We start from the raw sequence: 24,854 nt of genomic DNA on the forward strand, positions 1-24,854 counted from the left end.
TTGTTTTACGAGATCTCGCAAAAGTTTTGCGAGATCCCGAGATAGTTTTGCGAGATCTCGCAAAAGTCCGTCTTAATTTTTTTTTCTCCCATGTCCCCTGCGGGGCTCAGTAGATTTATAAAGTACATGATTTGCATTTAAAAATAGAAAGAAACATAAAAATTCTTAAGTACACACCAGGTGTTAACACAGGATTTATTTACATCCCACCTCATTATTACACTTTTGATTGGTCTGGCCTCTTTCTGGTTCCACTGCATTCAGTTTTTGTGGTCAATTTAAACACAAAGAGTTGAAGTGGAACAAAGCCTCTTAAGCCCCAACGCCCCCTGATACGGGGGCAAAAGGCTGGAGATCAGTTAGGCTTGGGGCTTAAGAGATTAAGGTGTGGAAAGAATGAGACGACACGTTTGGATGAATGCTGTCAGGTGAGAAGGCGTGGACGAGCGTTAAATGATTAATTCTCACAGTGTGCAGCCTGTTTGCTTTCATGTCTGTTCGTCTTCTCTTTGTGGCTGATTGTTTGACATTCTGGTTGTCATTCTGAAGCCTTCATGAAAAGATAATCAAAAAAAACAAAACAAAAGAAAGATTAAAAATACAAAATCAAAGTTCCTCTGAGGGTAGTTCTCTTATCGACCAAATGATGGTGCTATTGTGACAGCACCACAATTCCAATATTTTGCAATGCTTACTTAGACCACCAATTTCGTTTTGTTTGTTTTTAATTATATTTTTTTACTTTTTTTATTATATTCAACTAATTGCTGTTTATATTGTTTTATTTACTATTGAATTAGCATCCCTTAGTGGTAAAACTGGTACAAGGTCAGTAGTTTGCATTTGGAATATTGACCTTTATAAACAGATTTGGTTGCAACTAGATGAAATATTAAAGAATTACAGATGTTTGACCATTAAAGTGGCCACACCCACAAAGGTGTGTCAGCTAATCACAGAAAAGAAGTTTTAGGTTTTTAGAGGTCATTTGATTATAATATATACAAAATTTGGTGAATAGTGGAAGAATATCGGAGAGAAGGCAGAAAAAAGTATGTTTTTGTTTTATGTATTTATGTTACCAATGAACTTCTCATAACTTGGAGGTTTCCTTCCTGCTCCATAGATGGCTCTGAATTACCGTGAGAAAGACTGCAAGTCATATATGTTGTTTTATTACAGTTCATACAGATGATTGATGCTGGATTTGCAATAAGTGAAATAAAAGTGGGACTTTAGTTTAGAGAAGCAGGTGGGATTATTTTAGTGGTTTTGCTCCATTCACCTAGACCCATACAAATAATTCTATATACTGGAATAAACAGGCAGTGGAATTGATGCCAATTTCCACTGGATCCACAAACAGAATCAGTCTTGTAGATCTGTACCAGGTCTGACTGTGTGAGGCAGTGAATTTTGGAGATGCTGTCATAGTGTTAATACTTTTACAGGGATGGTATTCATAGAAATTCAAATAAAATGTTAACTTGGGAATTTTTTTTTTTTTAAATGGACCCTCCAGGTTTCTCTCAGGACCCTGTGTGGGGATCCACGCCTCATGTTGAAGCACCCTGCGTAGTGTGTGTATGTATGTGTGTGTGTGGTTGAAACCTGGCTTGGAGCCAGGGATCAGCCAATCAGCGGGCAGTGTGGGGAAAACACGGCTGTCAGGAAGAACAGGCCTCCTCCCTCCCTCCACCTGCGGGTCGCTTCAGGCTTTTCGTTTCCGTTTTTCTGGATTTCGGGATCCTTCTTCCGGTTAGAACCCTTTTCATCGGCTCTGAGTTTACCCTGAAGTACCCGAGGGTTCGTTTTTACCGGAGGAAACAGCAGCGGGAGCGCGCTCCTTCGGACCGACGCTACACCGAACAAAGTGACCGAAACTCGGCCAGACACCTGCTGCGGGGCATGCGCACTGGAAAGTCTCTGCTGGTTTAGGACCGAACCGGAGCGCAGAGGGACTCTAATGGATCATTAATGGACACAAGAGGAGCTTATTAGTGTAGTTTGATCCACCGGGGAGGCACGATGTCCGTGAACGAGCTGTACACGAAGGTGAGTTTACTTTTCACCTGGAACAGACAAACGCGCACCTGCTGGAGCAGCTCCAGCCCGAACCCCGTCACTTACGTCGCCTTTAGACGCTCAGGACTCACCTGCACTAAACTCTGAGGATGATTTATGTTACACCCGACACACAAACCAGACAGCACGGTGTTCATTCAGATTTTAAAGAGATGAGTCACCTGTTGGGACTTAGTGTTGGAACATTAGTTCATGGCGCTGCGGGTGGAGAGTGAAGTAACGTTGGAGCTATATGTGATTATTTGGCCTGAATGTAAGAGAAGAACAGGTAAAGCCTGGATAACGCAAACTAAAGAGATTTTTCCTCAGAAATTCCACAGAGTGCACACTTTAGTGTAAAATGGCTAATTTTTGAAAGGAGTCTTGCGTGCGGCTGAGCGGACAGGTGCAGGAGGCGCAGATTTGAGTTAGAAAGGACCCGTGTTGGATTTCAGAGTGGTTCACAGGACTCAGGCTGTCTGTGAGGCCGTGCTGGACGGTTTCTGTGATCAGGGCATTATCACTGGTTGAATAAACCTTCAGAGCGAGACCGGAAGCTGGTTTTCTGCTGGTTGTTTGAACCTGTTATCAGCCTGGAAAAGCAGCATTATTACACTCACTGATGATTCATCACTCAGATCACTGACAGCCCATCATCTGCTCACCTGCACGTCAGTGATTAATGATTAAAGCTCGTTTTCTACAATGAGCAACAAAAGAAAATCAGAGATGAAGCCATTGTCTTATCTAATGTCTTCATCCTTCAGCCACACACACACTCGCACACACACATGCAGTCAGATCATTAAATTTGTTGTTTGTCTTCCAACTTAATTTTCTTCAGCATCATAAACCGACAGGCAGAAATGGGAGAGAGAATAAAAACATAAAACAGCTGATGAGCAACAGGAAGAAAATGCCCAGAGGAAAACAAAACAAAACAAAAAAAAGGATAAAAGCAGAGAGACTCTAATGCATTGTGGGGATTGTAGGATTCAGCAGTGTTGTGGGTTCAGTCAGGCCAGGCTCCGTTCATCCTCTGATGGTTGGATTTCTTTGATTCGAGGATTGGACTTAGTTGTGTTCTACTCTTTAATCTGAGCTTTGCTTCCAGTCTAATCTGTGACTCTTTATTAACTCAGCAGGAACCTGTTTGAATGTTCATGAACTTGTTAACCTCACCTCAGCTTGAGTGAAACCTCTGCTCAATCAGGCTGTCTGAAATCTGAGACGCAAAGACTAAATGAGCTTCCTCCTGCAGCAGAACTCACTGTAGTCCCACCTGTAGTCCTTCAGTCTGTACCGTCTCCTGGACCACTGTAATCAGGCAGAAAAGTGTCTTGTTACGTCAGCGTTCACAGCAGGGGGAAAGTTATGAGTTTACTTTTGTTCTTTTTTTTTCTGAGATCTTTCTGTGAGAGATGAGAGTTAAAGCTTTTAAAATGTGAGGACGTTTTGTTTTGTGATCTTGGTCTCGGCTTTATTCTCTGTGCTGGAGTTCAGTGAGTCTTCTTCCTCATGCTGTTATGAGAAGAAAGTAACTCAGAAGCCAACTTTAATCTGATGATACTTCCTTTTATTACATGCTGTTGATAATGATGGCCTTGACTCTGACACCAGACGTACTTTTAACTGTCGTTATTTTGTAGAGCTCTTCTGCACCAAACTCACTTTGACTTTTGGACCTTTCAGTTTGAACTGAAGCAAAATTTCATGTGAACTGTGAGGAAGTGACAGCAGGATCTGTGAGAAGTTAGCAGCTTAGGTTAGGTAAGACTATAGGCTAAAGTTAGCCTACATCTTCAAATTGTGTTGCTGGGACGTTTCCACAGTTCATTTTTATATAGCTGTAGCTTCTAACTAAAAAGCACATTTGGAAGTTTCCATGTTTTATGTTGTTTTGAGTCACTGAAACACTTTTCTTTCATCATTTTTAATTTATGTGACGTCACAAACTCTGACTGCGACAGTTGTTGTAACAGATGTTGGTGTCAGGATGAAAACCTCATTTTAAAGGCGTCATAATTGGGAGAAAAAAGGGGGAAATGAGCTGCAGCAGCACCTGTAGGCTGGACGCTGGATCAGCTAGATTTTAAAAAGCTAACTGTAAATAATGACGGCAGGCTGTAGGTATGTTCAGAGGACAGGAGAGAGGTGCACACCTGTCATCACACCTGTCATCACACCTGTTCACATGTTTAACCTGTGGGCACAGAGTCTGTGTTCCTGCAGCAGTAACAGTGAGATCTGTGAAGCTTGTCCATGTGTACGTGCTGCTGAGTACAGCTGCTGCTCCTCTACACTGAAAGGAGGCAGTTGAAGCAGCTAAATCATCTGACCAGCACGCCTCCTGTTCACCTCCACGGTGTTATTTTTCATGTATCGGGGAGGACACCCCAGGACAGACCAGGACACTGCAGAGATTATATCTTCCTGCTGGCTTAGAAAGGGTGGAGGAGGAGGGTGGGCTTCTCTGCTTAGATCGCTGCCCCTGAGATTAGGAGCACCGGCTTTCTTTCAGTCTTACAAATACCAATCACATCGTAAAAATTAACAGAAACTATCAAAATATAAACCAAAAAAATCACGACATCTCTGGAATGGAACCAAAACTGAAAAGTAAAAACTAAATAACAACACACGTGCAGGCGTAACCCTGAAGTCCATTCAGCTTTCAGTCGGTCATGTTTAATATTGTTTTACAAACAGTGAAGTTCAGTCACGCGAACATTTCTGACAGCAGCACTTTTCTACATCCTTCACATTCAGCTGTAACCTCTCTTTTTAACCCCTGTCTGAGAAACTGCCACTGTTTAGATGTGATCACCCAAAGCCAGCGAGGACAGGCACCATGCAACCCCACCCCCCTGCTACCCTGCAGAGGAGGAGCGGTTGGATTGAATGATGGAGACTCACTCAGGAGAAGTCGTCGTCTTCTGCTGTGCATGCCGGGATTAGCTGAGATTAATTACAGCTCGTTAGTCGCAGTTCTGCTCCGAGGACAGCGTGAGCGTATGTTTCAGATTAGAATCAGACGCAGATTTCTGACTCTGTGTGTGTGTGTGTGTGTGTGTGTGTGTGTGTGTGTGTGTGTGTGTGTGTCTGTCTCTATCTGTGAGTCAGCTCTGATCTGTAATCCTCCTCCTGGGCTCGGTGGTCCGCTTCATTAAGTGGGGCCACTTTGAACCTCATCAGACTGAGTAATCTGGTATTTGGGGGGAGGGTTTCCACCTGCAGCTCCACCTGTGCTCAGCTGAGTCATGATTGCTGGGCTCTCCAAGAGGGTTTGTGTTATCAGGGTGATCTCAGAGTGATGCTGGTCTAGTGGGAATCTGCTGGACTCAGATCCAGGACTCTGCTGAGGCTGCTGAGTCAGAGCAGATCAGGCCTGCAGTGGGACGAGTTTCTTTACTCATTAATCTGATTGACAATCTGATTAATCTTAACAATTGTTGATCACCAAGTGGTCAGAGTGTCTTCCAGAATCCAGAGAGCTGCGGTTTAAACTCGGACGGTTCTCTCCTTTTTCTCGCACTTTGATGATCAGGGCAGCAGTGACTTCGCTCCATGTCGGACTTTTATTATTCTGTTTTTGTATGCTTGTTGTTCTCTCTAGCAGCTCAGTCATTTCCCACTAAGCTGTATTGACCAGCTGATTACGTGATTATGGCTCCATAATGACCTAAAACAAGAAGTCTGAAAGTCTTTATGAATTTACATTACTGGTATTTTGGATCCTTCCATCTCTGAGGAAGCTGCATCTTCGCACTACAGATTGTAAAATCAAAAATACTGAGTTCCTGCATCAGGTACCGAAGGGTCAGGGGTCACAGGGATAAAGATTCTGGAAAGATGACAGACTCAGTTTCACGCATTTATTTTGCCATGTCAGTAATTTATTTATTATCATTGGCAAACTAAAGTAGGCCACACATCTCATATTAACTTTGACTCTTGGGACTCAGAATCGATATTTTTGATGTTTTGATCATTTTTCTTTTGTTCATTGGTGAATATTAATAGTTCTCATTAAATCTTTCTGGTGCTGGTTGTGGCTGGAGTTTTTTCCGCTGAGGTGATGAAGCAGCTTTGTTATGTTTGCTGTCTTCATTACAAAATGTTGAGTCTGTCTGCACCTCAATATTTAGTGATTCAGAGTTTTGTTCATTAGGCATTGTGGGTTTATTTTCATTTTTTTCCCTGGAGTCGAGTATTTTTTTTATTTCTTTTTTTTAATAATGTGACATAAACCCTTCCAGAGCCGGCGTCTGTCTCACTCAGTTCTGCTGTTTGGGGTTTTGTCAGTCAGCTATTCCAGCTGTTAAATGTATTTATTGGTCTGCTGTTTTGAAGCAGTTAATAACAGACTGTTACACATGCAGGTAATTATTTGTATCCGGAAAGAAGTCTGTGTGATTTCTGATAAATGTGGGTGGAGCTGTCCTGCTGGTGGATTTACATGTTGCTGTGGGTCTGTGAGGAAGCAGGAAACAAACAGACTGCATCTCTCTCCTCCTGAGCTGCAGCTCTCTGGTTCCCACTGCTGTCAGCGCTCGGCTAGCGCTGCAGCTGCTGGATGAATGGAGCGTGCTGTCCAGCTCACAGAAACCCTGAAGACTCATGAATGTGTCTGTGATTAGCACTAAACCTCTGCACTCACCTGTCTCACATATTATAAACAAAATGCAGGTGAACTCTTAGATGAATCAAGTGCACTTAAGTATTTAAAAACTAAAATATTTTTTGATTTATGTTTTGGACGCTGCCTCAGCCTGCCAACAGACCCTCTCTGCAGGTGGATGGAGCGTCTGTAGATCCCTACATTCTGCCAGCAGAGAGCCATGTTCACTCACATAACCCATCCAGAGAGATGACAGGTGGAAACTCTTCTTGTCAGAACCCCGCCCACTTCAATGGGGGCCTGATAAGAAGAGTTTCCACCTGTCTTTGGATGATTTGGATGAAGATCAGAGCATGATTAATAAACGGTCTCATTCCACCCTGGCGGCTCACTGATGATGTCACCTCCGGTCACAAACCAATCAAGCTAACACTATCATTCACCTTAACCTGCTAAGTGTTTGCGTTTGTCCAGTTTAGCCTGTCATAGGCATCTCCACCTGCGTGTCAATCATTTTTACCACGTGCGTTCCTGCAGGTAAACTAACAAATCTGGCAGAGCAAACTTCTACACAAAGATCTGACTTCTGTCGCATTTATCAAAGAGATTTATTATCTCTTTGTTCTGATGTTTGCTTCTCAAACATAAATGTTTCCTTTAAGTTTGTAGTGACAGAATCCAGTGATCCTGAACTCGGTGAATGTTTGTTTGATATAATAATTAAAGGCTTTCAGTTTAATGTTGTTATTAGCATTAGGCAGAACTGCTGAATGCTGACAGTTGAGGTGACCATGTTTGAACTGTTATTGCTGATTAACTGTACACTTCACGGTGTACTGATGGTTATGGTTTCTGTAACTTTTGTCTGTGTGTTAGAGTGTTTTTCTCCGAGCGTGGAGTTTGAGGTGGAGGAAGCTGGTTGTTTGAAAACAGAGTCCACTAATCCTGTAACCAATCTAACTTCTGTTCCTCACTGATGAGGCTGGAAGCAGAAGTTCAATTCAATTTTATCGATAGAGCCTCAAATCACAACGACAGACGCCTCAAGGTTTATGTATTGTATATGCTTTATATCGTAAGGGAGATCCTATGATAATGCATACAGACCCCCTATCACAGAACCATAGCGGGGGGGGGTGCTGTATGAAAAGAAAAGGGGAAAAAAAGAACGCTTTGACACTGCTAGCATAATGGACAGGCTTTTGACAGGGCTCCCACACAAACGCAGAGATGAAGCATCACCAAATATGTTTCCAAACCAACCTTCCAAGCCAAAGACTAGAAAATATGGTGAAGCAGATCTTCCCTTTGGCTTCACCTACACAAGTGCCAAGTTAGGTCTCTGCGACAGAATTAGTTTCCCCTGCGTCGGGAGCAGCGCTGGGCTCTCCAAATCACGGACAAACAGTATCCCACATTCTTGATTTTTAGTTCACAAACACTTGTTGTATTGACTAACTACTCCTGACATTTTGGAGATGTTAGCTCTTTATACAGTAAAGTTACAGCTGGATACAAATAATATCAGGCTGATCCTGCCACGATTTGTTCCCTCGGTTCAAATCGCGGACAAACAGGATCCCACAGCTGTTTGTTTTTTGAACCGATTTTCCACAGAGAGGCATTTTTTGAAAAATGTATTGATAGCAATGTTGAATATTATTACACATTGGAAAAAAACAACAACAACAACTACATGTAAAATAATCACACCGTGCCTCTGCCTTTCTAAATGGAGGGACAGTAACTGCGTGTATATGTAAGCTGTAAAACCTGCAGATAGTCAGATTAACAGTATTTTGTCTCTATCTGCCATTCTGCAATTCATCTCATGTAAACAATAATGTGGCGCACAGCGTGATGTGAAAAAAGGCACATACCTTTAACGTTGCGTGACGAACTCTGTATTCCTCGTCCACACGTAAAAGCAAAAAATTGAGTTTTAAAAAAATCTGTGTTTTCGGTGATTCGAAACGCCGTTTACAAAAGACCCAAACGCATAAAAACAGCTGCATTTTCAAAAAATACCCATGTAGGTGTGGACGTAGCATAAAAGAGTTAGTAGTTTATTATATTGCTACCTGTAATTTATTGCAGTTTACTTTTGTTTGTTTGAGGTGTGAAATGAACGCAATGCAGTTTGAAAACAAAATATGGATGTGTGTGGTTGGAGGATGTGTTTGTGCGGGGAGGGGCGAAGATTTTTCTTGTAAAACAAAGGGGGGCCCAGCAAAAAAAGTCTGGGAACCACTGCCCTATCATACGACCCTCTATGAGCGGTGTGATAGACACTGAAACATTGTCATCATAGGTTACATCCACACTAGCCCGGCTAGATTTGAAAACGGTGTTTTCGTCTGAAAACACTCTGCGTCCACACTAGCGTTTTCAGTCGTTTTCAGAGTTGTGGGTCCGATGACGCATTTTAGTCATGTGATGCAGTCATGTGACCAATTACACTAAGGCATTATCAGAGGGCATTATACAGCAGTTGTTTTGCTTGCTCTGTTTTTACAGTCCTATTAAAGATTAAAATCAGTCTGTACATGCTCCAGAGAGCTTTTCTTCAAATTCTTTAATTCTCACTCGCTTTTGCAACTTTGTACTTTTGTGTTACTCGCAGCAACAACTCCACCTCATGTTAGTCCATTTAAAAACGGTGCTTTTCTTCAACATTTTGCCGCGATGTTTCAAAGAGCTGGAAAGTAAATAAACGGCAGACAGAAATGAGGCAGGCCGAATCTTCTTGCGTTTCACACATGCGCAGTACTGGAACGTGAGCGTTTTCGTCCGTTTCAATGTGGACGCACAACTCTGTGAAAACATCTGGAAACGAAAGTGTGGATGCGGAGCGTTTTTATACAAAAACGCAGTTTTCAAAGTTATCTGGGCTAGTGTGGATGTAGCCCTAGTTGAGGATGTCCATCCGCCCATTTTCTAAACAAGTCTTGGGGTAGCAGTCTGAACAGAAATACGCAGGACTCCCACTCCCGCCATGCCCACCAATCTCCTCCAGCTCTTCTGAACAGTGAGGCATTCTCCTGGGCTTTTTCCGAGTTGGAAAAGGCCAAAACACCCAGGAGGTGAGCTGGTCAGGGGAACCTCTGCTGCCTCACTTCCACTGAAAGGTGCTCGCGGTGAGACGGTTTTGCATTTAGTTGATGGAAACACTGAAGTCATATTGGGTTTTTCCCACCTGCATGATGCAGGGTGATGTCATTGAAACAGTCCAATCACAACTGAAAAGTTAATGGACCAAAGTACTGAACCTGAAGTCTCTCACTCCTGCTGAGCTTGAACTGTGGATCACGTCAGCAGCTGTTGTCTCTGTGTTTGTATATGTGTGGTGCTTTATTGCCTAACCTCAGAGGACGTTTTCCTGTAGCAACAATAAGGGAGACTCCCTTTAGCTTTAGCACCACACTAGTGTGTGATTAGAGAACATTAGAAGGACACGCAGTGTCGTAATGTGCTTTGTCAGGGTGAATGTTTGATATGTACGACCTTCGGCCTCTCTTCTCTCTGAGCTTTCAGTGCAGGTCAAAGTTCCTCGACAGGTCGTATTGTTTCTTCCTGCAGGACACACCCAGCACTCACCCTGGGGCTGATGTCACCGTGCTGACACGTCACTGGGCGGAGACTTCGCTCACCTGTGCAGCTCTGAATGGAAACCTGATCTGTGCATGTAGAAACAGACAAACTCATTCTTCAGGTTAGAGGCTCAGAGTGAAATACCAGCCTGTGAACTCTGCCCCGTGACTCAGAGCCATTTCAGGTCTTTGTGTGTGCTAATCCAACACCTTCACTTCCCCTGCAGGCTCGTCTTTTATTCCAAACCTGTACTTGTCCTCCACTGCTGGTCCTCTTCTTTCCCTAAACCCTCCCCCAAAACAAAGCACAGCAGCGGAATGTCAAGTCCGTCCACGTTTCTGACTCACAGAAGGAAAACAAAGTCTGAGATAGAGTTAAACCCAGCTTCGTTCAGAAATCAGACCTGCTGTATTTGTTTTTACACAGATGCTTTCTGAGTCTGAGCCACAGCTTTAAATTTTGTAAAGATGTGGAAGAGAGCTTTAGCATGATGCTGGAGCTGTGCAGTTTCTCTGTTGTGCATTTCTGCGGGTAGATGTAACATTGTTTGAACATGGAGTTGAATCCAGCAGCTGTTTTTGCTCAATAGTATTTTTTTAACACAACACTGGCAAGTTACAGATTACTTGTAGAGGTGGGAAGAAAATGTTTTCACAAATCGGCTCAGCTCTGCCCTGATCAGTGACTTTTTGGGGGGTAAAACGATTCAGATTCGGTCTGTGGAGACGTGCTTTTAAGCTGCTCTTCTTCACTTCATTGTCATGTTGTGTTACTTTCGGCTGAATGAATTGAAACTTATCAGAGTTCAAAGGACAAACAATGAGTAACTGTCCACATACATGTACAGTCCCTCCCCCGCTGAAGACATGCTAGCCTGTGCAGAGACGTGAAGGAAAAACAACAACAACAACAAATCAACTTTAGAAGTGTGTGTGTGTGTGTGTGTGTGTGTGTGTGTGTGTGTGTGTGTGTGTGTGTGTGTGTGTGTGTGTGTGTGTGTGTGTCCGTGTCCTCATTACTGGCTGAGTTTCCTGCTGAGATGCTGTGCATGTGGACTTCATGCTTCTCAGTCATTGGATAATTACTGATGGTGTCCTAGATAAACTTACAGCGCATTCACACCACGCACACGTTTACTGCTCACACCGCACTCACACACTGTTTGATAGAGATCATGCCATCACACACGAGCTCACAGCATACTTTGTGTCAGACGTCCTTTAGTTCATGCCTGCAGACTGAAGCTTTCTGTTGTTCTGTTACACGTCACACCCTGTTCACATCAAACAAACCAAAGTTTCTAATGATGATGATAATGCTAATAATAATCATCATCATCTCATTTGTCAGTTTTTCACTGCTCTTGGATCTGGATGCTGTCATAGAGAAGGTATAGAAGCTCCGCCCATTTGCTGTTCACACTCTCTGTTTAAGCAGCAGAGACAGTTTGTTTCAGACTGAAGTCAAACTGACAGGCTGCTCCATCTACTCAGTATCAGATATTTATTGCAGCATTCCATGTTTGGCACTGTTCACCACCTGCACTCATGTATATATCTATCTACTTAGCACTTTTAATTCTTATTCTTATTTTTATTTTCATGTCTATTTAAGCGTTATATGACAGTATGTTTGCACTAAGCACTGCAGCAATTTCCTAATGTTGTAAACCTGCTCAACATTTGGCAATAAAACCCTTTCTGATTCTGATATTTTGAACTGTGACTCATGAAAATCTCATTTAGTAGGGTCCAAGAATAAAGAACAGGAGCATAAGCACAATGGGACTACTTCACGTTAAAATAGCAGCATTGTAATGAATTTTAATGTCCTGGTGTTTTTCTGTATTTGTGGTTCTGATTTCAGTTGAAATGTTAACCTGCCCAGTCTCAGGAGGCTTTAAATGGTGTGTAATAGTATTCCGGTTTGAGAAGCATGTGGTGACGGAGAGCAGGAGAAACTGTGTTTGTTTAGGGAGAGCTGAAAAAGCCTGAATCGACATTTTTGTGCTGGTTTCGGTTCTTTGAAGCACAGTTTACCTGCCTGTTGCCACACAGATGAAGATCAGAGCTCCAGGATGCGAGGACAGTGCTTCTGCTGGCTTTGAAATCACAGCAGTGAGAACTGTAAGCTCTTATACAAATCTGCTGCTTCTCATAATAATCATTTTTTGATGTTATTTAACCCCAAGATGGCTCTCCAGTGTGGGCAGAAAACGTTGGGCTATAGAACTTCCTGCATGTTATTGACTGTGTGCACGTTAGCATATGCTACTTCCGGTGCGGAAGCTCCTGTGGGGAGCTTTGTTTCCGGCGCCTGGTTTATGGTCCAAAACAAGTTAAGCAAATGAATGAATCAAGCGGTGATTTACATTCCTATAGATGTCTTGGGCATTTACACAATATATCTGTAAATGATGTTCATCAACTTGTCAATATTTTTTCCCCGCGCCTCAGAGCAAAAGAGAAAATGGATTCAAATGTTATATTTCTCAGCTGTCCCTCGTTTATCGCGGGTGTTATGTTTTAAAAATAACCAGCGATAGGTGAAATCAAGTAGCCAATTTTATTTTTTGACGGTGCAAAACGTTTCGTGGACATCGTGGACATACAGTACTGCACTTCAGAGTCACACTGCTAGCGATCGATGCAGCGATTCTGTACTGTACAGGAGAGACGTCACGGAGGAGATCGTCTGCAGCGATCAGGACGCAGGACACAATGTGACGTAAAAAAAAATAAGCATGCAAACTTGCACTAAAAAATCCGAAACAGCGAGGTGAAAGGTGAACCGCGTTATAGCGAGGGACCGCTGTAATTTTTAAGGTAAGTCACAACATACCCTTCGTACATACTAATGTATAGAAACCCTTACCAGCAATCATTCATTTTTTGTGTGGCTTTTTTCACGGTTTGTTAACATGCTGTGTAGGTGTGTACTTGACTAGCTGATATCGACATAATGGGGGAAACATCTGGTTTGACTATTCTTCACCTGTAGTTTGAATGCTGAACATTTGCCTGTTTAAATCATAAGACCAGTCACTATACAGAGATGTGCTTCTGAATGTGGACGATGTGTTTTCTGCTGCAGTGATGCAGTTCTGCTTGTGTTGAGTGATGTAAACAACTGATCGATCTAAACTCTTTAGACGACAAAATTGATCATTAGATTTTTTATGACACAACAGTGGTGAGTGTTCCCACCTTCTGCTCTTTGTAACTTAACGCGATCTTTCCGTTTTCGAGTTTTGGACATGATTTTGGAGTATATGTTCGCAGTAGCGATTGACCGCAAAGTAAAGCTACCGGAAATGTACAACCCCACATCCGGTCTCAAACCAGGAAGTTAGCGTTTTCTCGTGTACAGGGTCAATTCTCCACATGTGCACCTGCGGTGTGCTTCATGCTTTGAACATGGACTGATCCACAGTTACAGGTTTACCTGCCAGGAGACGGCAGGAGCTCGCTGTACAGGAACCTTGAACATGTTGGGTGGGGATTGTGTGGGATGTCTGGGAACATGTTGACTCCCCCTGTTTCTATGGAAAGTAACCAGAGCGTGCTTCAATTATGTAATGTACATATTCATGATGTCATCAGGACTGATTTGCCTTCTGCCTGGCGTCAGAGATTTCCATCAGTTTGCCTCCCCGTGCTCTCTGTGCTAATGTATACTGTGTTTCAGTAGAGCTGAACTCCCGGGCTGCTCTCATGAGTGTTTCAGTGGCTTCGGGTCATGTGACCTCATGTGATTCCTGTCTGTCACACAGGCAAACTGTATGGAAACGAGCTTCTGGTGCACAGCAGTGCATTTGCATTGAAGGCAGTGATGTAATGCGGGAATGTTTGTCCTCGGCTCTCATTAGTTTCTGTCACAGTGACCTCAGATTGTTTGAATGGACTCAGCATGCAGGCAGATGCTGTGATGTTGCTTCCTTTATTTTTCTGAGTTTGTCTGTTGAGAGGAGGAAGTGACACCATATTGCTGCAGATGAATGAAGAACAGGAACAAACACAAACCATAAACGACGATATTGGGCTGGTCACGCTGCAGGTCCACTGGGTTCAGAGGGTCAAAGAGGCAGACAGGGACAAGATCTGCTCAGGATCGTGTTTGTACCTGATGTCAGTCTGATCAGCACTAACACATCTGTGCAGCTGTGGGCTGATTAAACCTTGATGTGTTTTCATCAGCTGTCTGAGGATACAACAACCCAACAATCCTGTGTTACTTACAGGAACTTGAGCTTTTCTTTCCCTGCCCTCAGGCTCACTGTGATGCACCTCCTCACACACAGACTGGAGCTGCAGGGAGTTTAAAAAACACAGTGTTTCTGTAATGATGCAAACAAAACAGAGACAGAGAGAAACAGGTGAGCGTCAGCAGTTTCTCAGTCATGAACACTGTTTGCAGTCAAGTCTGAAAAGATTTCAAACAAACAGAGGGAAGCAGCGCTGACCCGGTGCTGCGTCAGCGGTCCTGAAATGTGCATAATAAACACAGACGTTGATCTGTGCTGGTTATATCTGATCCAGCTTTAAGTGGACCTGATGTCATCTTACACATGAAGACAGATTCTGATTCTAATATCAGATCAGCGCTCAGGATCATAGTTTACCTGAAGCCCAGGTACCAGCCTGGATCTGGAAACATTTGGATTGGTGTATGTCAGATTATGATCGTAGCACAAACGCCTATCATAACTAATACATGTGCTGGTGCTGGTTTCATGGTTCAGGTTTTACAGGGTTACCTGGGTCGTTCTGCTCGGTGGTCTTTGTCTAGAGAGAGAACTCTGCTTCACCTGTAACCTCTGCTGCACTGACAAAGAGGCAGAGGAGTCACCAGACTGAAGGTGGGGTGGCGCTACGATTCCTCTACTGCTATGAGTCTGTGTGAATCATGAATCTCATCACAGGGAGGAGCTCACTGACAGTCTGTGAGGAACAAAAGGAGGAGAAGCTCAGCAGCTTCAAACCAACAGGAAAACATCCAAGAGTTCCCAAAAGTAGGACAAGAACTAATTTTCCTCCTGAAAGTGAAGCACGGTCCCCAGAGTCTGTTCTTCTAAAGTAATGATTTTACTTCTAATAAAAGACCCAGGTATGTTCAGGTGTCTCATGCCATCATGTGACTGAGCTACTCTCTCTGTCATGATGCCTCTGCAGGATTATTTCAGATGAAAGCTCGTCTGCGGTAATTTCCACAGAGCTGATAATCGGTTAATGATTCCTTTGATCAGAAGTGCAAACGTGTTAATCTGCAGGAACAGATAAAAGTCCAGGAGGAACTTCTGATAATCCCGACAAGCTCCTTCACACTGACGGTAAAGACGACCCTGTTATCACGCCGCGTGCCCTCGGAGTGGCCGCGCTTTAACCTTCAGCCATCTTTTCACTTTTCTCAAACTCTGTTTTTCTGAGTTCAGGATCTGTGAGTTTATCCCTCAGCAGGTTCATATCCTCCACACTCACGTACACGCACTGCTTAAGTCAAACATTTACACTGCTTGTTCTCACATTTGTCTGTCCCAAACATGTCACCATGTTTAAAGCTGATGAACGTGCCTCTGTCCAGTCGTCTCCTCCCTCATGAAGAGCTGATGTTTAAACTGAGACTGAGAGCAGTGAAACGTTGGCACTCAAGTGTTTCTTCTTCATGTGTTTCAGTACACTCGGGTCTGGATCCCGGACACGGAGGATGTTTGGAAGGCTGCAGAGATCGTCAAAGACTACAAAGAAGGAGACCCGGTCCTTCGGCTGAAACTCGAGGATGAAACGGTAACAGACAGATCCAGATGTGCCGCTGCCAGTTTGAGTGTTCAGCAGGAATCGGAAAACAAATCTGCACTCCTGCTTGTAAATTCATGCAGCCTCACAATGTTCAGCTGCTCTTCAGCTCATTTACATCAGACTGTGCTTCTCCGCTGATCAGAGAGGAGCGTATATGGATTAATGCATTTTGTACATAAAATAAGTTTACATGATTAATTTCGTAAATTTTCACATTTCACAAGGGGAGAAAATGAGGACGGAAACAAATATTTGTTCAAATTATACAATTTTCAAGTAAATAAATCATGTTGGGTCAAACTGATCACAGCAGTTATGGTTCACTGTGTAGATGATGCTGTCATAGTGGTTTATCCATAAGAAGCTGCTGATGAGTAAATCTATCAGAGTTCAGCCCAGAATGATCAGCTGATCAGGAACATGATCAGTCATTACTGAGTGTTAATCAGGAGAGAACAGCACACAGGTGCATTCATCAAGTCTGCTGCATCTCTCCACTGAGTTCCTCTTTAGGTGTGTGTTTTAAAAATCGCACTAAATCTTAAATTTGTTTCTTAAATCCAATTAAAAGAGTCGTGTTTTTCTTTCAGAAGTACTTTTTAACATTTCCATCAACGTCGTTTTTACCTCATGTTCTGATGTCACATCATGAAGTGTTTGATGGTTGAAGGCAGAGGCGAAGTTTCTGGTTTCTGTCCAGATGTTGATGTTTGTCCTGCTGTGTGTTGGTGACACATCTGTAACAGGAGAGCCTGCAGGGTCTGAGGGAGTCAGGACTTAAAGGATACCTCCTCTGTCAGGCTTCAGTGTCTGTGGGACAATCTGAGTCTGTGTGACGACGTATTGATTGTGTCTTGATGGCGTATTGATCCCGTTTCAGCCTCTGGAGTACCCCGTGGGACCGAAGAGTAACCCTCTTCCTTTCCTGCGTAACCCTGACATCCTGGTGGGGGAGAATGACCTCACGGCGCTCAGCTACCTGCACGAACCCGCCGTGCTGCACAACCTGCGAGTGCGATTCCTTGAGTCCAACGCCATCTACACGTACTGTGGTCAGTCAGCACTTCCTGTGGTTCACTTAGTGCAGGATTATTAGAAATATCATAGAAATATTTATTTGTGTTACTAGATGTTTATTTATTCCATTTCACTATTTTATTATTACTTTTGTATATCTCCTATTTTCTCCTTTTACCTACATTTAATATCACATAATTTCTTTCATTTCTTCAATGTTTTTTACCTTCACGCTTATTTTGTCTGTTTATTCGAATATTTATAAATTTTATTGAATTGTCATTAAAAATTATTGTCATTATCTGTTGACTAACTTCATAGTTTTTATATATGTGTGTGTGTGTGTGTGTGTGTGTGTGTGTGTGTGTGTGTGTGTGTGTGTGTGTGTGTGTGTGTGTGTGTGTATATATGTGTATATACACATATACATATATATATGTAATATTAGTATTTCATTATTTTTTTTTATTAATTAAGGAGTTGTTTTTTTTCAGTTTCATGTATTTATTATTTGCCTTTTATAGATCAACACTTTGTTCATATTTTTACTCACTGTGTGATTATTCTTGTTCATTTAACATTATGTCGTGTGTTCTTTAGGGATCGTGCTGGTGGCGATCAACCCGTACGAGCAGCTGCAGATTTATGGTGAGGAGGTGATCAATGCGTACAGCGGGCAGAACATGGGCGACATGGACCCTCACATATTTGCTGTGGCCGAAGAGGCCTACAAGCAGATGGCCAGGTGAGACTGTGGGTTCTTATTGGTCGTCGGCACGAGTGCGTCCTATTCTGTGACATTTGCGGTTTGATGCTGGAGGAGCACGATGATTACAGAGCTGAGGAAAAACTCCCACTTTCTCTGTGATGGAGTCTAATTACAGTCACGCCTCTGCTCAGCAGCGTGTGCGAAGCAGCTGGTTAGCGTGGCGAGATACGTGGGAGGAAACGCTCTCTTTAAACTACTTGTATCTGCTGAGTTTATCGCAGAGATGGTGAAACACCATGAAAAACTCGCATCCATGTGAAACTCGCATCCATGTGAAACTCGCATCCATGTGGAACTCGCATCCATGTGGAACTCGCATCCATGTGGAACTCGCATCCATGTGGAACTCGCATCCATGTGGAACTCGCATCCATGTGGAACTCGCATCCATGTGGAACTCGCATCTGCAGAGTGTTTCCAGAGCTGCTGTGAAAGATCTTAGCCGATTCTACTCTCAGCTGAATCTCAATGAATTATTTATTCATTTTAAGGAAGCGGCATACTCACAATACTTTAACAACCGTCTGAGAGAGGGACAGTTTCTTCTTTGTTACATAACCTTCAAACTAAGAGCACAAGTAAAGGATGCAGATAATTTCATTTTATAATTTACTTCCAGTATTTTTGTGACTTGGAGCAGTTTCAGGAGAACTCATATGAGCTGCTTGAGAGGTTCTCATCAGAAACATTGGATAATATTCATGTTATCTAATGTAAGTGGATGTATTATCACAAATATAATTTATTGTACAAAATGAAAATCAGATTGGGGTTTATGGTTAAACTTGTTTGAATCCTCTAATATTTCTTCCCAACAGTCTCAGTTAACTGTGTTTTCAGTGTTTGTCCAGTTTGCACAATAAAAATTATTTGTTGTGATTCTTGGAAAACACCTGAAGGATTCATATCTATGTACATAAAGTTATAGATTCACATTTTTAAATGTGAGATTTATGTATTTAGACATATATTTGTGCTTTGATGGCATATTTAGAAAAAGGAAATTAATCATTTTTAGATTTATATTTTGGAAATTAAAATTCATTAACTACAATAATTGAAATAATTTTAATATTTATAAAGACAAGTCTGAAATTTTTAAAAAGAAGTTTAAATATTTTAACAAAAAAGGAGGAAAAAAAAAAGCCTAAAAACCTTAAAATCGTTGCATTTTGCAAACAAGTTAAAGACTGTAATCCAAATATTTTGATAAACAAATGGAAAAGTGAATAATTTAGTATTTACATCAGTTAATATTGTTATTGTTGTTAGTCTTCATCGTTCTCTCAGGGCCAAGCATCTGCTAACTTTAGTAGAACGAATTAAAGTCCTGCATTGTGACCATAGAGGTGGTGTGGTTCATTTTCTTCATCTGTGGTGTTTGTCAGAGATGAGAAGAATCAGTCGATCATCGTGAGCGGAGAATCCGGAGCAGGGAAGACGGTTTCTGCAAAGTACGCCATGCGGTTCTTTGCCACGGTGGGCGGCTCAGCCAGCGACACCAACGTGGAGGACAAAGTTCTGGCGTCCAGTCCCATTATGGAGGTGAGTGGGCGGAGCCTTGTTTCATATTATATTACGATGCCAACAGCACTTTAATTTTCTTTTTATATCCATTGCCAAATTGCAGGTTAAATAAACCTCCTTCCAAACACTTTGTAGTCAGAGAATCGTGGATTTAAAAAATTGTGTGAATTGGCCCATTTCCCTTGACTTGGTGTGCATCTCTGGACCCCTGCTAGAATTTTTTTTTTATTTTTTTTTTATAAATGTATTTTTTTTAACGATATCCTGGAGGTTTAGTACTGAGCAGGTGTACACCAGAGAATAGAAGTAGAGAAAAATCTACTTTGTACCTCAAAAACTTCGATGGAGCGTGCTGTAGGCAGTCCGGAGTTGGCTGCGGAGGGGAGAACAGCGACTTGTTTCACATGAAATAAATCTGCATCCATGCAGCAGCAGGAGCTGCTGCACAGTTTTAAAGAACATGGATGATATTGTCTCTTTTTCCATCAGGCGATTGGAAATGCAAAAACCACTCGCAATGACAACAGCAGCCGCTTTGGAAAGTACATCCAGATCGGTTTTAACAGACATTACCACATCATCGGTGCCAACATGCGCACCTACCTGCTGGAAAAGTCCCGCGTCGTGTTTCAGGTCAGTCTCACAGACTCGCTCAGGATGTTTGGTTGAACCTGATTGGTTCATCTGTGTAAAGAGTTTGTTTCTTTCTCAGGCTGAGGACGAGAGGAATTATCACATCTTCTACCAGCTCTGCGCCTCTGCCAGCTTACCGGAGTTCAAAGACCTCGCCCTCAGTGAGTCAAAAGTTTGGGAGCTGTGTTTAGGTTGGACGATTATTATTAAATGGGATAAAGTATTAGTCTAAAGTTGCGCTTCTTTAAGTCGGCCTCAGGGTCAAATCGTTTGAGGATTATTGGTCTAAAAATGATCATTTTTCATCTCTGAACAAAAAAATTTATTTAGAGTTAAGGTTGAAGTCTTTTCCTGCTTCTTCATGTTACCAGGATTCAGCTCACTGCTGTGGAAGTTCAGTCAGTATTTATTCTGCCTGTAAATATTCACTTTCGTCTCATGATCGGTTCTTTCTCTCCTCCCTCAGCCAGTGCAGAGGATTTCACGTACACGTCTCTAGGCGAAAACATTTTCATCGAGGGCGTGAATGACGCCGAAGATTTTAAGAAGACCAGAGAGGCCTTCACGCTGCTGGGTAAGAGTCACGAGTCTGTCCCGAACACCATGTTTGGTGGTTCATCTTAACATTAAGATGTGGGATGCATGCATGACAATGAGACCATTTTCTGCTATTAAAAACAAGTAAAAGGATTTTAAATTTAAAACTGCTCTTCGTCTCCATGCTCGTAGTAAGAACTCAGACTCTGGATCAGTTGTAGTGTGACGCTGATGGTCGAGCTTTCACCATGTGCTGGTTTCAGATGCAGCGAAGCGTTAACAGAGACCTGCTGGCCCTCCTGTGACTCCCATAAACAGACACTTCAGTCATGTTTTTGATCTACAGGTATAAAGGAGAGCAGTCAGAACAGCATCTTTAAAGTCATTGCGTCCATCCTTCATCTTGGGAACGTCGAGATCTGCTCGGACCGAGACGGGGAGTCCTGCCACATTGCGGTACATCTACGGCCTTTCTTTCAGTCTCTTCTCAGCTTTTATCGACGCTCTGACTTTGACTCTGTTCGTGTTTCAGAGGAAGGACGTCCACCTGCAGCACTTCTGCAACCTGCTGGGTGTGGAGCTGCAGCAGATGGAGCACTGGCTCTGCCACAGGAAGCTTGCCACCACCTCCGAGACGTACGTGAAGACCATGTCCACCAAGCAGGCGACCAACGCCCGCGACGCCCTCGCCAAGCACATCTACGCCCGCATGTTCGACTGGATCGTAGAGCACATTAACCTTTCTCTGCAGACGTCCACCAAGCAGCACTCCTTCATCGGAGTCCTTGACATCTATGGGTACGAAGCCCTGCGTCTAACCACCTGCTTCACCTGCTGTTGTTTGTTTTGTTGACCTGGATAAGAAGGTGTCTGTGGTTTTTCATCAGGTTTGAGACGTTTGAGGTGAACAGCTTTGAGCAGTTCTGCATCAACTATGCCAACGAGAAACTCCAGCAGCAGTTCAACTCTGTGAGTTTTCTGATGAACTTTAATGTAAATTGCCACACCTCTCAGGATTTCACTGATTCAAACTGTTATCCTCCTACGTCCTCAGCATGTGTTCAAGCTGGAGCAGGAGGAGTACATGAAGGAGCAGATCCCCTGGACTCTGATCGATTTTGCTGATAACCAGCCGTGTATCGACCTGATCGAGGCTCGGCTCGGCATCCTGGACCTGCTGGACGAGGAGTGTAAAGTAAGACTGACCGTCACACACATTATATTTTTGTGATTTTGACATTAAAGTTCTTTTCTCCAAAACCAATAAAACTATAACACAAAAAGAACGCAAAACTGCTGTGTTGACTCTACTAAAGGATGGAATCAAGGAAAACCTTCAAAGTTGTCTTTGGATGCTGAACAAAAAAAAGTAACCATTTTAAAAAGATGAGTTTTTTGCTTTGCTTTTTAACAAGCTCAATAGAGTCTGCAGACTCAAACTAAAGGGGAGAGCCTTCCAGAGTCATACATACATACAGACATACAGGTGTAAAAGTTATTTGATGTATGCTGGTGCTTGACCATTCAGAGGCCTATAAGTGAGAACCAAGATCTTGACGCGTACTTTGGAGCTGGACGAGTAGCAGTGTGACGTGACAAAACTTTGGTGGTTTGGTCAGAAGTCTGGCAGCAGTGTTCTGTACAGTCTGCAGATGTTCCAGTGATGCTTTGTTTAAGCAGGTGAATAATGAGTTAAAGTAATCCAACCTTGAAAAAACAAAAGCATGAATAACAGTTTCCAGTTTTGCTTGTGAGATAATACTACTTAGGACATATTGTAGTGGTAGTAGTAGTACTAAGTGATAAAAACATGAATGACTGAACGTGACCATCTGAAGTAAAACCAGAGTCAAAATTTACCCTGAGGATTCCTGATGGAAGACTTGGCATAAAAGGCTAATGGACCAAGATCAGGGGTCCAGTATTAGAGCTGTATGCTTTTCCGGAGCACAAACAAGAATTTCAGTATTTTCTTCATTAAGCTGAGAAAATGTTTATCCATCCAGCATTTTACACTGTCTAAGCACTTTTGTGAAACATGCCGTTTCGATACCTCGTGGGGATTAAGGCACTATTAACGGGTTTTTGGAGCCAGAAGGAAATGTTAAGTTATAAGCTAATGCTAGCTAGCTTGCTAGCTTGGTTGTTGCATCCACAAATGCCGGTAAATAATGAAATCCTAGAGCTACGCTCACATGAACTAAATTTCAGACTTCCTTACATATTAATGATCCGATAATTATTTTTAAACCGTCACCTGGTAGCTGGCCTGTTTTATACAGGCTCTTTAAGTCACCGTAACTCTGTTACCATTTGTGCTAGAGCGATAAAGAGTTCAAACTTCTTCAAAAACTCTCCAACAGCACAAAAACAATCCAGAGGTCCAGTTCAGAGACTATTTAGCTGAGGTGAAGAATAACAGACAGCTAACGACTACAGACAGCGTTTAATAGTGCAAACTTTAAACAGGTGAGTTATAAATGAACCAACCATTTCCACCCATCCATTTCCCTGTAAAGTTGTTATGAAGGAGAAAAAGGGCGATCGTGACTCAAGAGTTGGCAGTTCGCCTTGTAATCTGAAGGTTGCCGGTTCGAGCCCCGGCTCGGACAGTCTCGGTCGTTGTGTCCTTGGGCAAGACACTTCACCTACCAGCTACTGGTGATGGCCAGAGGGGCCGATGGTGTGAAATGGCAGCCTCGCTTCTGTCAGTCTGCCCCAGGGCAGCTGTGGCTACAACTGTGGTTTGCCTCCACCAGTGTGTGAATGTGAGAGTGAATGAATAGTGGCATTGTAAAGCGCTTTGAGTGTCTCGAAAAAAAGTTATATAAATGCAATCTATTATTATTATTATTATTATTATTATTATTATTAAAAAATAAGTCGTAGCGATCAAAACTGTTGATTTCTGTTCACTTTTGGAGCCTCCAGTGGACACTGGAGGATGTGCGGTTTTTGGCGTCAATGCTGGCTTCATTTTCGTGTCCTGGAATCGGAAACTTAGTTTCATGTATCAAATATGCTTTGTTTAGATTGAAAGTTTGAGCTCATCACTCATAAAAACAACGTTTTTCCACAGACGTGAGACATCTGCTTATAATCTTATTCTTGCCTTATTTTTTTGAGCGCTTGCAAACACTTTGTCCTTTTTAATGGGTTGTGTGGAAAATGTAAGATGGAGAACTTTCCTGTAATATTTAGAGTTTGATGATCCTCGGGCCCTAACTCTTAGGGCTGTGATGAAATGCGGTTCATGTCTGCTCCAGTTTTCCCGAGCTGCTGCCATGTTTAGACTGAGTGTCGGAAACTCTGCTGAGTGCTGCACTTTCTTGCACCTCTCTGGTGCTTATCTGTGTGTTTATCTGGTGTAAATCTCTCAGATCAGAGCTGATGATTTATTCATCCTCTCTCTGTCTTTGAAGTTATGATGATAATGTGGGACAGCACTGGAGGAGGAAGTAAATGTGTAATTCAGCGCTCAGGTAGCCTGAATAGATCTCCTCCATGAGCTGTTGTGTAATCTGTTTGTGTTTCAGGTGCCAAAGGGGACGGATCAGAACTGGGCCCAGAAGCTCTACAATAAGCACTCCAGCAGCGCTCACTTCCAGAAACCTCGCATGTCCAACATCTCCTTCATTATCATACACTTCGCTGATAAGGTGAGCCAAGGACTCCTCCACCAGCTGTTTGATGAGGTTCAGAGTTTGAGTATCCAAACACTGTACTCTCAGAGGAAACCCGATCTTTTTACTGGTTTTACAGAACTTCACAGGATGTCAGCGAGAGTGAAAAACAGAGCTGAAAATAAGCAGAATAGGTCAGCTTTAAAGTTTCCAGAGTCTGGGGGCGGAAATGAATGAAAGTGATCATCTGAAGGCAGAGTTGTCTCCACTGACAGATTAAAGCCGAGGACATTCACCCCCTGCAGAGGGTATTAAAAAGAGTCCTTCTCATGTCCTCAGGGTTTCACTTCACAGGAACGCGGATTCCTTAAACAGTCTCCTCAGGCTGTGGTCCAGCTGTTTATCACATTATAAAAACATTGAAAAGTTTCATATTTACATCACTTGGACAGATCTAGAATTGGAGAAATCGTATTAAGGTCCTTTTGGCTAATAGGGTGTATTTTAAAATACATGACAGCATACACCCTGGGCAGGTCTCCTTTCACACTTACAGTCAAGCTTAGAATGACTAAATAAAGCCTTGATCATGATCACTATGAAATATCTAGATATGCGTTTTGCGTTTGTTTGTGAGTTTACAGTCTGAGTCCATCTGCTTATCTTCATCTGATGGT

At 42.7% G+C, this 24,854-nt stretch overlaps 1 protein-coding gene across 2 annotated transcripts in view; it reads left to right on the forward strand.

The window, feature by feature from the left end:
• myo5b (myosin VB) overlaps positions 1-24,854 on the forward strand; it is a 50,116-nt gene that overhangs the window by 1,842 nt on the left and 23,420 nt on the right. For both annotated transcript variants that reach the window (XM_086299937.1, XM_086299938.1), the window contains exons 2-13: positions 15,949-16,059; positions 16,952-17,123; positions 17,689-17,833; positions 19,246-19,402; positions 19,874-20,017; positions 20,097-20,178; positions 20,484-20,591; positions 20,901-21,010; positions 21,087-21,352; positions 21,442-21,523; positions 21,609-21,749; positions 24,091-24,213. In XM_086299937.1, the coding sequence (XP_086156063.1) occupies positions 15,949-16,059; positions 16,952-17,123; positions 17,689-17,833; positions 19,246-19,402; positions 19,874-20,017; positions 20,097-20,178; positions 20,484-20,591; positions 20,901-21,010; positions 21,087-21,352; positions 21,442-21,523; positions 21,609-21,749; positions 24,091-24,213 (1,641 nt within the window). The remainder of the gene's footprint in view (positions 1-15,948; positions 16,060-16,951; positions 17,124-17,688; positions 17,834-19,245; positions 19,403-19,873; positions 20,018-20,096; positions 20,179-20,483; positions 20,592-20,900; positions 21,011-21,086; positions 21,353-21,441; positions 21,524-21,608; positions 21,750-24,090; positions 24,214-24,854) is intronic.

Source organism: Aulonocara sp. 'chitande type north' Nkhata Bay, linkage group LG7 (assembly GCF_057382095.1).
Source record: "Aulonocara sp. 'chitande type north' Nkhata Bay isolate Kocher_YH1m ecotype deep benthic linkage group LG7, A_spYH_male_GT1.1, whole genome shotgun sequence".
Taxonomy (NCBI): domain Eukaryota; kingdom Metazoa; phylum Chordata; class Actinopteri; order Cichliformes; family Cichlidae; genus Aulonocara; species Aulonocara sp. 'chitande type north' Nkhata Bay.